This window comes from Symphodus melops (genome assembly GCF_947650265.1).
Source record: "Symphodus melops genome assembly, chromosome: 6".
In the NCBI taxonomy this organism is placed as follows: Eukaryota; Metazoa; Chordata; class Actinopteri; order Labriformes; family Labridae; genus Symphodus; species Symphodus melops.
In genome coordinates, this window is record NC_136696.1 from 27,083,477 (window position 1) to 27,097,994 (window position 14,518).

The 14,518-nt window shown below is 44.9% G+C and overlaps 1 protein-coding gene across 2 annotated transcripts; it reads right to left on the minus strand.

Moving 5' to 3' along the window:
• Positions 1–1,553: 1,553 nt before the first annotated feature.
• LOC306825487 (monoacylglycerol lipase ABHD2-like) lies at positions 1,554–12,968 on the minus strand. Of its 2 annotated transcripts, none has more exons than XM_079346256.1 (11): positions 12,893–12,968; positions 11,237–11,312; positions 10,706–10,938; positions 9,136–9,311; positions 8,324–8,491; positions 7,101–7,284; positions 6,914–7,006; positions 6,246–6,347; positions 6,080–6,149; positions 4,110–4,194; positions 1,554–2,438 (listed from the first exon to the last, which is right to left on the minus strand). In XM_079346256.1, exons 3-11 carry the CDS (start codon positions 10,915–10,917, stop codon positions 2,242–2,244), a joined length of 1,287 nt encoding a protein of 428 aa, XP_079202382.1. In that variant the 5' UTR covers positions 10,918–10,938; positions 11,237–11,312; positions 12,893–12,968; the 3' UTR covers positions 1,554–2,241. The 2 variants fall into 2 exon arrangements, with proteins under 2 accessions (XP_079202382.1, XP_079202383.1); XM_079346257.1 differs by lacking the exon at positions 12,893–12,968 and adding an exon at positions 12,472–12,834.
• Between the last annotated feature and the right edge of the window lie 1,550 nt (positions 12,969–14,518).

Genomic DNA, 14,518 nt, shown 5'->3' on the forward strand with positions numbered 1-14,518 from the left:
CACGCACAAAGGGTTAAATTCTCTGTTAACTGCACTGCACACTGTGTAGCTCCAGAGCTGTCTTCATTAAATGTGCCAATATGCAGTCATCTCTTTTAATGTAGTTCAGCCTCATTGCATCAAAGAGAGAAAATGACCCCCTGCTGGGAGTTAGTGGGAACTGCAGCACTAACAGAATGAAGCTCTGTCAGTTCATCTGAGGTTTCCAGCAGAGCAGAAATCACAGCTCGGTGTGATTTATAAACGAGCCCTCAGTATCGACTCAGATTTAACTTTAATTACTTGTGTTAAAGTCCCGCAGTACTTCCTTTAAACATACTGAGGCTTTACAATAGAACTCTTAAGATGTTGTATTTTTACCCCGTGTGAATGCAGGCTGTTACGTTTGTTTAGGAAACATTATTGACATTTTTTTAAACTCACGTGCGACGGATTAACAGCTCAGAAATATCAGAGCGGTAAAGAGGAACATCAGTGGGTGCGACTCTGTCACTGTGCAGTGTGTTATCTTCTACTCCCTTTGAGTTGTTCACGTTAGCAGCCAGCAAACACAGAATCATGTAAAGAAACAAAAACAGACGACTTCTCTATTCAGCGAGATCGGGCAGCAGCACCCTCAGTCTGTCGGGACTTGTGTTGGGAACTGGAGGGTCACCGGTTCAAGTCCCGCTGCGGACCACGTCTGGGAATTGAGGAAAGTGCACTTCGGTGCCTTGCTCAAGGGCCAGAGTGTTCTTTCACGTGCAGCCGTCTCACTCTGACATCTGTCATTGGAGCACAGGATCCTGTTTATATAACACTCAGAACTTCTCACAAGTAAGTTTATTATGTTACTGTGCAAAGAAATACCAAGGACAATAAGCAGACATTTGTACAAAACCTTTATTAACAACCAGGTTAACATGACAATCAGACATGGCTTCTCACCACATCAGAACAAAACACAGTATGATCATAAATGTTACACAGGCTGGAGTGCTAAAAAAAACAAGAAGAAGAAGAACTCAAAGCAGTAAAGTGCAGGCGAAGCTGTCCGTGTGTTTAACAGTGGGGTCATATTGCACGTACACGGACATAAAGGATGTTTGATGCAGATCAAAGGTACATTTTGACAGCAGGGCAGATAGAGAGTTACACCTGATGACTCATGACGAAGACGCCACGCCAGGGCGCAGGTTTTGTTTGTACAGGATGTTGCTCATTTACTTCACCTCTCGTTGAGTCAGAGAGAGAGAGAGAGAGAGAGAGGGAGAGAGAGAGAGAGAGAGGGAGAGGGAGAGGGAGAGGGAGAGGGAGAGGGAGAGAGAGAGAGAGAGAGAGACAGAGACAGAGAGAGAGAGCCACAGACGCCCCTCTTCTAAACTGTGTTTCCTGTTTGAGTCATGAAGCAAACGATAGCCACCGGTATGTGGGCGTAAGCAGCTTAAAAAAAAAAAAAAAAAAAAAAAAATCTTGGTCACTTGTGCAACCAATCAATTAGTCCTTGTTCCAAGTAATATCTGATATGAGACCCCGACTGTAGGTAAGCCCGAGCCATGTGATTGTTTCAGCAGCAGCAGCGTCATTCAAAGGAAAAATTGAGCAACTTTAGACGGAAAAAAAGTGGGAGTGCTTTGGTCCTCTGAACCGTTAGGTGCATAAATCTGGATTTTCGGAGTATTTCCTGTTTCTTATCAGCCCGTTAGAAAGCTGAGCACTTCACGTCCAGTTCTCAAGTATAAAGGTATCCGACGTTGTTAGAAAAAGCCGAGTGTGTGCGGGGACAATAAGGAGCAGGTAAAGGTCGTGTTCACGTGTTGGCAATAAGGAGGTAACACGAGTACGGCTCATTGTCCGTCTCATTCACTGGATCATTTCTCACATTTTGACAAAAGATTTGATTTGTGTGACTCGCAGACGGAGGAACATCCCGGGTGTTCGTGTTCCGTTTGTAGCACGAGGACGCGTGACCCTCTCTCTGACTTCTTACGTAACCTCGCCATCGACCATCCAGGACTCAAGAAGCACAGCCGAGGGGGAACTCGTGTTACGCTGGAGTTAAGCCGACAACAAGAGGAAGGAACAATCCAGCCTCGATTAGAGAAGAGGAGGGGTCATGTTACATTTTCCAGTATTATTATATTAAATGAGTTTCATGTAACAGCTTTGTGTTTTCATTTCCACTCAGCCTGTTTGAGCCCATTGATCCGTACGGCTGTTTGGTCGATGGTCTCCCCCCCCCCCCCCCGGCGTCCCTGCTGGTTACCCACTGGGCGTCGCCCCTGTGCTCTGCAGGTAGGAGACCGGCTGCTTCTTCTCCCAGTGGCAGATGGCGTCCGTGTACTGGATGATGAGCTTGTCTATCCAGGTGAGCGGCTCGGGGAACAGCACGGCTCCCTCGAAGAAGCCCAGGTGGCCTCCGTACTGGGTCAAGGCGAACACCGCGTTGGGCATCTTTTCTACGGAGAGAAGAAGAAGACGGTTGTCTTTTGTGTTTTGACTTGTTGAACTCTGAGAGGTGCGGCTGAAACCTCTTTCACGCCCGACAAGCGAGAGGTTCAAAGTCCACACTGCTCTCAACTTCACCGTCAAAATCTAAAAGGTTTAAAGTGAGTTTGTTTAAATCTTGAACAGGTTGGTTTTCTTTGAAGCGTCGCCTCACGCCTCGGGCCGAAAAGTCGCACTTGCACAAACTGCGCCGACGAACAAACCACCACGTACTTTCTGCACATGCTGGAGAGGAAACAAGCAGGAGGCAGCTCTTTGTTAGGAGGAGATATTACTGATCAAGAGCGTCTGATAACAAAGTTGAAAATGGAGCGACTAATCGGTGAGAACATGGAGACGACAGCAGCAGGCTCAAGAAAAAAATCTGTCTCTGTTAATCCACGAGTGAAATATTTGAGTGTTTAGCTGCGAACTGCTTCGCCGCGTTTCCTCTGATACACTTCATCACTGACTTAAAGAGTTCAACCCAACGACCTCACAAACATCTGAACGTCGGGATGATGCAGTTTGAGCTGAAGTTAAAGTCGACAAACGCGCTCGTCTTGTTCGGTCGCTTCAGATCTCTCGTCACCTTTGGCCTCCAGTCGGCCTGGTTCACATTTAACGATGTGATGAAAACATGACGCGGCGGGTAGCGAGACAGGAAGAACACGCTGACACTGTGTTGATGTTTTGGGGCGACAGCGTCAAATAAAAGCCGCTAAAAGATCCCGAAGGAAAAGTTCAACTTTGTGTGTTCGTGTCTCCTTGAAGCAGGAAACAGGTTTAGAATTTCCCTTGTCATGGTTTCACTCATTACACACTGATTTACACACACACACACACACACACACACACACACACACACACAGAGAGGGACCTGTGCATGTGACCCACTGAGGCGAGACCAGGCAGCAGGCTGGACACACACACACACACTGCTCTATATATATAATCCGGCAGCACAGGCGTATCACATGGCCCTGAAAAATTCAACAAGGGTGTCTGTGCCGGGCCGTGCTGAGCTGAGCAGAGCGCTCTGACAACACTTTTTCAACACTTGCGTCTCGAGCGTCCGACCGCTTCGTGTTTCTCCTCCCGAGTCCGAGTTCGTATCGTTGTGACGACGTCGACGTCTTCCTGCTGATGTCATCGTTTTCTAGGAAACCCACTAATTATTTATAACACATCGGCCATTATGGCTCTGTAATGTTTTAAATGTAAACTGCAGTACTCGTTTTAAACACTAGGGGTCAGAGTGACATATTACTCCTTTAAAGTGAGCTGTCTGTTTTGTGATTGATCCACATCCTGTTTCTTACTCTTGAGATCCTGATGAAAGTGTTTCTGGTAGAATTGACGGTTAAAATGGATGTCTAAGCGTCTTTATAATAATAATTTCACCAAACTTTTCGGACCTACTTGAATAACCAGGAAACACGCGTCGTTTCTGCGCTGCTAAACGCATCTTAAACGTTTAAAAAAAACATTTTTTTATCCCCGTCTGAATTCACAACGTTTCTGGCTGTTTGGATTCTGAGTTCTTACTTTTTATTTGATCAATAAAAGACAAAGTGTGGATGCATAATAATTCATCACACTGCTGAAAAATGACCTTGTTACCTGTAAACACACACACATACCTGCAAGTGTGCGTGGAATAGCCAGAAGAGACTGATGGACCAGCGGGTCGTCTGAGGAGTTAACCAGGAGGAGCGGCACGGTGACCTGGAGGAGAAAGATCATCACTGAATGTCTTCACACAGATTCAGTCGGAGCGGTTCATAGTACAGTTGTGTGTTTATGAGAACAGGAAAACAGGAAAACAGGAAAACAGGAAAACAGGAAAAGCAGAAGTGCTACAACAGCTGTAGTAGAAGAAGGAGGTCGAGTACGGTCGGCGTCAGCAGAAGTGAAAGGAGAATTTCTCTTCCTGCGTTTGATTCATGTTTGGATCGACACCAGAGCTACATGACGGGTTTGTTTTTTTTAAAGGGGACAGTTTGTGGTTTCTCTGGGACTTTTTGGAGGTATTGATGTTGCCAGGCAACCAACAGAAAGAGTTTACACCAAACACTGTTAAAAAAAAACAGCCACACTTCCTCTGAAACCACAACCGGCCTGAGAAATGAAAGAGCTCGAGTCGAAGCAACAAAAAGAACAAACAATGTGTAAACTATCGAGCTTGTGATCCAGACTCTGCTGAGATCAGATAAAGACGTCCCTGCTCTTCTTTTGTAGGATGGAATCAATGTTTGTTTTTTTATCACTCAAACATACAGTGCAAAAAGTGAGATTGAAAAAAGTGTCACACATTTCCTTTCCATGTCCCAGGATGAGTGAGATCCGGGGACACCGGGGTCTTGTTACGAGACAGACTTTGATTGACTTTATTTAATAAAGTCATTAAAAATTAAGTTTGATCCGAAACATGAGACCGATGTGCTGCGCTCACAGTCTGTAGCTAAAGTCCAACTGGCGTCCCGAGTTAGAGGGAAAAATGTCCAAACTCTCTCTGAGCACACATTTTCTGAAAAGTGAATCAGACAAAAATATGGAGAGGAGGCGGCTCTCACAAAGTCACAACAGATAAAGTATCACTGAGTCAGCAGTAACAGTTCATTATCCAGATATTTATAATAGTTACATTAAAGGCAGGTTGGTCTTTTTCTGCAGATACACTTTTTAAGATTCTGGTTGAAACCGTGTTTAGGTGCTGACAGGGGAGGGGGCGTGGCTTTAGAGGGAGCACAGAGGGGAGGGGCTTCAGAGGGAGCACAGAGGGGCTTTAGAGGGAGCACAGGAGGGAGGGGCTTTAGAGGGATCATGGAGGGGAGGGGCTTTAGAGGGAGCACAGAGGGGGGAGGGGCTTTAGAGGGAGCACAGAGGGGCTTTAGAGGGAGCACAGGAGGGAGGGGCTTTAGAGGGATCATGGAGGGGAGGGGCTTTAGAGGGAGCACAGAGGGGAGGGGCTTCAGAGGGAGCACAGAGGGGCTTTAGAGGGAGCACAGGAGGGAGGGGCTTTAGAGGGATCATGGAGGGGAGGGGCTTTAGAGGGAGCACAGAGGGGGGAGGGGCTTTAGAGGGAGCACAGGAGGGAGGGGCGTGGCTTTAGAGGGAGCACAGAGGGGAGGGGCTTCAGAGGGAGCACAGAGGGGCGTGGCTTTAGAGGGAGCATGGAGGGGAGGGGCTTTAGAGGGAGCACAGAGGGGCGGGGCTTTAGAGGGAGCATGGAGGGGAGGGGCTTTAGAGGGAGCATGGAGGGGAGGGGCTTTAGAGGGAGCACAGAGGGGCGGTGCTTTAGAGGGAGCACAGAGGGGGCTTTAGAGGGAGCACAGAGGGGCGGGGCTTTAGAGGGAGCATGGAGGGGAGGGGCTTTAGAGGGAGCCCAGATGGGAGGGGGCGTGGCTTTAGAGGGAGCCCAAATGGGAGGGGGTGTGGCTTTAGAGGGAGCCCAGATGGGAGGGGGCGTGGCTTTAGAGGGAGCCCAGGTGGGAGGGGGCGTGGCTTTAGAGGGAGCACGGAGGGAATGCTACTTTCAAAATCATGCTAGTTTCAGAAACCACCCCTGCCTCTGACAACAGAAAAAGAGAGGAGGAGGAGCGTCACTCACTTTGTGGATGTGGCGCACGCAGCTCTCGTTCTCGTAGTACTCCTTCAAAGAGCTGTAGCCGTGAAACTTCCTGTCGTGAAAAAAATCAAGCCAAGTCGTTCATGTGAGCAAAACGTTAACGAGTCAAGGAGCTCTGCTAGTCGCTTATAGCATCCAAAAACGTCACCTCATGATGCTGTCGTCGATCTGCATCAGAGACGTGGCTGCGTACAGCCGGCCCAGGTCAGCGTCGCCGATGTTGCTGAAGTTCAGACTCAGCAGAGTGTTCCTGTTTAACACAACGATAAATAAACAGGGACAGGAAGGATTAGGCTTCTCTTCTACATAACGTCTGACACGTTTCCTTTAACTGAATGAAATAAGATCCTGTTAGCGCTATGCTACAGACTGGCTCCGGTCCTGTGGGGAGTGAGTCTTTGCCCCAAGTGGAGGAGTTCCAAGTCTCTCGGGGTCTCGTTCACGAGTAAGGATGGAGCGTGACATCGACAGACGGATTGAGTAATGCAGGCGTGTTGTGCCCGAGTGTTGTCAGCTGAGCCTGAAGGCAAAGCTCTCGACTCACCTGTGATCATGAGCTTTGTTATGAACCTTGTGAGCATGTGCTGACCGCTCAGGCTGCCTGTTGTTGTTTGTTTTTTTTAAGCGTGCAGTTTTGTCTGATTGGAGGTCTTTGGGTTGAAACGATCTCGATCCTGTCCTCAAACTTTAAATGGGTAAGACGATCGGGCTCGCTGGCCCAGAGTCTGGAACACGAGCCGCCTACTGGGCTTTTACTTCACCAGAATAAAACGACTGACCTTTAACCCTTTAATGTGCTCGTTCGTGTTTCTGTACCTGTGTGACAGGATGAGCTTCCTCATGTTGTCCGCCAACACAAAGTTGTATAATCTCCGACACTGATCCCACTGAAGGAATGTTTCCTGGGCCCTGCAGACACACAAATACACAACTCACGCACCAACTACAGGAGGAGGGAAAAAAACAAAACACCTGAGCACCAATAAACGGGGGCGTGACCAACCTGAGGGCGCTGTATCCCTGACACACGCTGACACAGCAGAGCACTCGGTCCTGATTGGAGCGGTTCTCACCGAGGAACTTACAGACGATGTTTCCCCCCAGACTGAAGCCCACGACCACCAGCGAGGTCTGGGGAAAGGCTCGTTTGATGTAGCCCACCATGGCGGCGTACTCCCACGTGCATCCTGAGAGGAAGAAACACGTGGCGGAGAGAACAAAAGGTAAGGACTGCGTCGGGGGGGGGGGGGGGGGGGGGGGTCAGAAACAGAGAGCGGGATGTTATGAGGAAACAAAAGCAAAGGGTTTGTTTTCCCCTCAAACATCCCGCTCGCTGTTCATGACCACACGCTTATCAAAGGGAGATATGTAAGGGGGCGGAGCTAGTGCGGTAAGACGTGCTGTGGTAACAAGGACGTGTGGGATACGGCGATGTTTACAGACGGGGAAGGGAAAAAAAAGATTTCCAGAGACGGTGACAAATGCAGCGGTGAATCATTCGATCTGTTCTGAGTTATTAACGCGAACATGACTTCATTTTAGACGCCACGCCAGTGAGCCGTTTCCCTGGAAACACTTCAAGAAGTCGAGAGGCTTTCCTTTTTTTTTTCAGCTGAAGAATGACAAACAGACTAACCTGACACTCGTTTGTCCTCATTTGTTTGTTGATTTAATCCACAAACTTGTAAAAAAAATAAAATAATTCTGAACAAAAAGTCCAAAAGACAACAATGATGTCACTTGTGGGCGTGGCCTAATCTTCCTTCTCATGTCATGTTTTTTTGTCTCCGTCTGTCCTGAGGAGTATTTCTAATATCAAACTGCTGATTGGACGAATCAGTTTGTCTTCATCTTAAGCTGCTTAAAGACTTTTTTTTCACTCACTGGTTTTTGCATGAATTTTCAGTTTTATCTCAACTGCAGCATTTAATGGTTTTATTTGTTTTAATTTGGCGGGAGGAGGGGGGGGGGGGGGGGGGGTTTGAATCTGGCTATTTGAAACATTATGTGATTTTCATACTGCTCCTTTAACGGTGCGTGGAAATGTCCTGACTCTGAATCATCGTCCTGTTCAGAAAAGTCGACCTCCTCTGTGTTTCTATGTGAAACTGAACTTTTGCTTTCCCTTCTTTTCAGCTGCCTTCGATGAACTGAACCAGCATGAAGACAGAGAGGAAGTGAACCTCCTCGTTGTGGTTGAGCGTACAGTGTGTTTTTTTTTCTTACCGTAGGTGAACATGCGCGGCGAGGTGAGCTCCACGTTGGGCAGGGCTCCCAGGTGGTTGAGGACGGCACAGCGGTAACCCTGTCGCTGGGAGTAATCCACGAAGGTCCGGATGTAGTTCTTCTCGCTGTGGTTACCGATCCCAGGGCAGATCACCATGGTGATGTCATCTGAAATACACACAAACAAACAGGAGGAAGCACATGCTGAAACAAACAACGAGGAGTCATGTGTTGGCACAGAAAGGGGATCTCATGAGTGTGAGTGTGTGTGTTGATTAGATTGGTTGCATAGCGTCGTCACTGTGGGGAGTTCATCCGTCCTGAGCGTGCACGCCGTGTTTATGTTGATTCTCATCTGAACACATGAAGCTCAGAAATTACCCAAAATAAAAGAGACTTAACAGCTGCTCCACAGGTGTTTTTTTTTTGTACTTTATCATTTTGTATTTTGTTGTTATAATTTGACACTTTTTAGTTAGTCTAGTTTTAGTTTCGCTGCACTGTTGTTCACTTACTGCTCTGTGTGCCTTTGAATTTCCCCCCGGGGACAAATGAAGTTTTTTTTAATATCTTATTTTTTGAATTTGAATTTTAAACTCCAGCTGAGTTAATGCAGCACTGTTCTTGAGTAGTGTTTTCTGGAGTTTTGTGCGTGTGTGAAAATACCAGAAGAGTCAAAAACCAGTTGAGGAATTTTGGCGAAGGACTGAGACCTACGTCTGTGTAAAGTCAAGTTTAGTTTGATGCAAGTGAAGAAGAACAGTAGTAGTAAACAGAGTGACCTCACAGGAGGGACGGACGGCTGCTCTGACCTCCTGTGCTGTGTTCTCTGCGTGCCTCGAAGATGTCAAAGCTGGCCGTGGCCCCGTCGTGCATGGGGAGGAACTTGCGGACCCCGCAGGGCGTCGGGGTGTTGACGCGTCCCATCTTGCAATACAGAGCCGTCTGGAGGTGACCGCTCTTACCCCACAGCAAGGGAGGAATGTATCTGAAGAAGAAGAAGAAGAAGAAGAGCTTCATGTTACCTTCCAGCTGAAACCGCTCCCTCTCTTAGAGGTCTGGACTCAGTGTCAGCAAAGATCTCCTCACATACCAAGACAGCAGGGGGGGGGGGGGGGCATCACTGAGTTTAAATCCTGAGCTGTGGTTCAAATATTTACTTACTTTACTTTCTCCCTGAGGAGTAGGGCTGCAAAATTCAATTTCAAAGTTGGAAACTTTCCACAGGAATTAACGGGAATTTAAAAAACTGAAGGTTTTTTTTTTTTTCCTCATCAGGGAATTTAAACTAAAGTTGGGTAAAATGTATTTTAGCATCATTTTTCCAGATTTCTTGCCGTTCCTCATTCACATAGCACGCTGCTTACTGCAGGGCTGTTGAGGCCACGCCTCCCACAGGCCACGCCCCCTACATGCACTGTGCACCCCTCCATCACATGGACCTCACTTTGAGCTGTACTACAAAGGAAGTAAGATTTGATGATATAATGTGGGAAAATATTTTAAAATTGTAACGTTAATCTGTTTAAATTTTTTTTTTTTACTATTCTACATGAATGTCTGCTGAGGACAAAACTAAACATTTATATTTATGCATGGATATCATACAGGTTGATTAAATTACCCTCAATGTCCAATTAATTCCCACAAATTTTATGGAAAGTTTCAGATTTTGGAATATTTCCAAAATTCCCAAGCTTAATTTCACATGGAAATTTTTCCGGGACTTTACCGTAAACCTTCCAGCCCTTTGTAACCCCCCCCCCGATGGCTAAAGCCCCGTTTCCACCGAGCGGCTCGGTTCGTCTCGGTACGGGACGCATTTTGCGACATTTCCGTTGACTAATCCCGGGAAAGATCCGTGTAAGAGTTTAAGAGGGAAAATAAAACTTTAGAAGCTTAAATGAGTCTTTAGTCCAACGAATTAACGCATGTTGAAACACGAGCAGCAAGAAACGGAAACTTTCAAACAGAATGATTTGGAGAGTTGAGAGGAGACGGGTTTGTCCACTTTAAAGAGAGAACGACGACATGCAGTTAAACGAGTTCTCCGAGGCTCCAGGATAAATCCGATGAATTGCCCGGAGTAAGGAATGTCTCTCTCTCTCTGTGCCGTAACACAACAAAGCACCAAAGAGAGAGAGGAAGACACCTGCTGTGTCGCCGTGTTTGCATCGTCTTCTTTCATGAGGAACAGTTCAACACTTCGTTAGCGATGAGTTCCCACCTTGACGGTTTGAAGTCATGAATCGATTTTCGTTTTTTTACATAAAATTATATTTTTCCCCACCGAGTTAGGAATCTACCGCGGCTGATCTCGTAATGATCGTCGCAAGAAGAAGCCGCCACATGTTCCCGCTCTTGATATGAACAAACACGTACTCTTTGGTCAACATGGGGCAGGACTTGAGCAGGTAGCGGCTGAGCGGCGTGTCCTGACAGGTGATCTCCGGCGGCGCCGTGGGACTCTTCAGGTTCAGACAGCGGACGATGATGTAGAGGACGGTCGCCACTGCCGCGAGCTTCACACCGTCGAACATGGCGGGCAGCTCGGTGCAGAAGGTGTGCATGTCAGCGTCCTCCAGGGTGGTCATTGTGGGACACCGGAGACGACCCTGTGAGACACACAGGACGGGTCAGCACTTTACTTCCTATGACTTATTTAGAACAACAACACCAGCGACCCACTGTTGGAGGAACCGACAGAATATGCTCGGAAAAGTCGGAGAAATTGCAAAAAAAAAAAAAAAGGAATAAACATCTGTGTGTACAGAATTATTTGCCTTCTTTCACTCCTTCAGGGGGAAAAACAAATATTGGCCGGACTTCATAACAACCAGCAGGACTTCCTGCATCCTAAACCGAACCAGCACTGATGAAACCTTATAGAATAGAAAGGTTCTGATTACCCACCTTGTTGGAGAAAGACACAGTGGTGGTTGTGGTCCCTCCTCTGTGAACCTGCAGTCTGAAGACGTTTCACTCAGTGCTGAAAAAACACACAGGCGAAGATATTTGTTCAAACTTTTTTTTTTTTTTTTTTTTTTTTTTGGTTTCGGAGCCTCGGGGTGGTTTTAAGACAAACAAAACAAAAGTCAGGCGGTTTGAACAGAAACAGAGATGTTTGTCTCCCTGCAGAAAAGTGACAGAAAAAAGTGACTTAGTTCAGATGGGTGAACTCAGAGCACCAATCAGAGAGAGACGTGATGAATCGAGCGCTACTCTTTAATCCTGTAAAACGTCCAATCACGTCACAATTTAAAACACGGTCCCTCTTATATTTTTGACACACACAGGCAGCTCTCAGTTCGAGGCCCTTTGCCTTTTGGTGTTGTGATCGTTAAATAAAAAACATGCAGAGAAAAAAAACAAACACAAAAATAAAGATGAACTTCTACGTCGGTCCAAAGACGACAGGATCATGCTGGGAGGCGTACGCCAAACTGATCTCTTAAAAAAAAAAGGGAGACTGGGCGAGGTGTCGCCCTCTAGCACCACCATGAAACCAAAACTGCTGTTTGGCCACGCCCCCTTTATTTCCTCCAGAGACACGCCTCCAAACCCCTCGCTCATTGCGTTCGCATCATCTGGCATCTAAAATATCAAAATGTTGGATATTTACGGCTGCAGCTCGTTTTGGAGAAGTAAAATCTTCGTATCGACACATCAACACTTACACGACTAAATCGGTTGCACAAGCCTTGAATCAGACCGCGCCCCCTTTATACCTTTTTTTTAGGGCGGGCTCACCTGACTCCTACCCGACAGAAGTTAAAAAACAACAACAATAAAATAATATAGAAATGATGATGATCTCTTTTGCTCTTGTATGTCATAAAGGTCAACAGAGTCTGTTTCATACCCGGGTAAAAAACTCCATACAGGAGCTTTAAATGACCAAACAAAGAAACAAATCATATAGATTCACACAACTTCATTTATCTCAGAGGTTAATCTAACAGTTTCTTGCACAATGGCCTTTAGCATATTTTTAATGTGCTATGCTAAAACTAAAGGTTATTTATTGTAGGCCTATTTTTAAATGTTGTGACTCTTTGTCAATAGTGTTGAAACAGGCCTTAGTGATGTCTCAACACTTATTACTTCATTCAATGATTTATTGCTACCGATGTGACGAACACACTCACCTTTAAATGACGTAATGAGCAGACAGGTGTGAGTACAAATCAAAGGTCATATCATTTAGGAAAGTCAATCAATTAATTAACAATTAAAGACATTACAAAAACTTTCCAACTCGCTCCAGCCCTCTTTTTTTTTTTTTTTAAGTAATTTGTGAACTGCGTGGGAGAAAAGCAAAACGTACCAAACTTAAATACCAGTGAGTAGAATAAAACAAGCAGCTGTGTTCCTGTTAGATTAAATACGAGTTACAAGAGTTTCTTTAAACCCTTTTGTTTGACTCGCAGGTAAAACTGTTCCTGAAGCGGGGCGAGGTGACTCTGACGGACTTTTCACACTGACTTGACTTAAAACACACCAAAAAAAACACACAACAACAAGTGATAAACTACTCAACAAGTGGACGGACACGGTTTCCGGTCTTACCATTGTGGCGTTTTTCGGGACTCGGCTCGAGTTCTGGTCGGATTCATCCGGAGTGGTTTTAAGATCCGACTCCCCCGAAACCGTCTGTTTACAGCAGCGATCTCGCGGTGCGTTCAGGCACTCTTACAAAGCTCCGATTTTCAGCCTCTAGCAGTCACATTCATTACAAACGATAACAAAACACGTTCAAACTAGTTCTTTACACGACTTTACTCGCCCTTATCTGAATGTATCAGCACATTTTACATTTCTTTATACATTTTGACTTGTAGATAATTTCAACTAAAGCCTCTTAAGTAGTCTTCCGTATTCATTAAGCTTGTAATTACATAATTTCCGACATGCATGAAAGGCAGCATAACAAACAGCGGTGTGGCTTACTTCCTACTTTGGACAGGCGTTATTTACAGTAATGAGACCAAATGTCACTGTTACACAGAAACCATTTGAATATCAGTTTACACAAAGTAAGAACATATCTGCATGACCTTCACCAGTAAAAGAATAAAAACTAAAAAACAAAAAAAAAGAATAAAAAAAATATATATTTTTTTTAAAATATCTGATTAAGCTCACGTTAAGAAATGAAGACAGTCCAACAACATCAAGCAGATCAAACACGATTTAACACACAGGATATCAGAGAAAAAACCCCTCATTGTGTGTATAAATATCAGTTTATTATTCAGGGGTAATTTGAGTAGCTCTACAATAAGAAGATGCTCTATTAAGGAGAATAACATTAACAGCAAACACGTTTTTTTTTTTATTTCTGCCACCTTAATTTACTTTGTGATAATATGTCACTTTTCAGACTCAGGAGCTCTGACGAACTCTTTTAAATAGTGTGTTTTGACCACTGGAGGGCGCCATCCACTCATGGAAAATACAGTGTACTGCCTGTGATAGATTTATAGTGAGCTCTCCTGATATTTAAGCACTTTTACACTTTTTTATTTTTGTGTGAAAAGACATTACGATCATCATCAGGACTGAATTATCTTCTTACTGTCTCTAACTAGACTCTACTTTTAAATCCATGTGTGATTGTGACATGTTTTTGTCATTACTTTATGTTTTCTTCTTGTCCTTAAATCAAAGCACATTGGATTGTGTTTGATTTATATGAAAGGTGCTAAATAAAGCTCGATGGATTGATTGATTGATTGATTGATTGATTGATCATCATCTCGAACAACAATTATTGTTAGTTAACAATGACGTCAATATACATAATGACACAATTACAACAATTAAAAGAACAATATTCAGAGAGGAACGATGACACACTGAGGTGAAATGATTCGAGGGAGTTATGAAAGTGTTGATCCATACAAACATAATGTTAATATTGTTTATAAAATAGGATTTTTTTTAACGGAAATGAAACAGAACAGTTCTAAAGTTTAGGGACACGAAGCACATCCCAACATTTGTAATTTTGGGGAGGAAATTTAGGAATGACATAAAAATGTGGATGATAATGATGACGATGGTTTTAAGTTATTAACCATGAAAAAAGATTTCCCTCTTTATTCTTCTTGTATAGTTCCATCCATCAGTTACTGAAGCTGATGAAGGTCTTTAAAACTGAACTGCACGAAATGTAAGTGACTTAAATGTGTG

Coding starts and splice junctions, on each gene's coding strand:
- LOC306825487 (XM_079346256.1), bottom strand. CDS start 10,917: ATGACCACCCTGGAGGACGCTGACATGCACACCTTCTGCACCGAGCTG. Junction 4,195..6,079: donor GCGTGCGCCACATCCACAAA/GTGAGTGACGCT, acceptor TTTCTCCTCCAG/GTCACCGTGCCGCTCCTCCT. Junction 2,439..4,109: donor TATTCCACGCACACTTGCAG/GTATGTGTGTGT, acceptor TTCTCTCCGTAG/AAAAGATGCCCAACGCGGTG.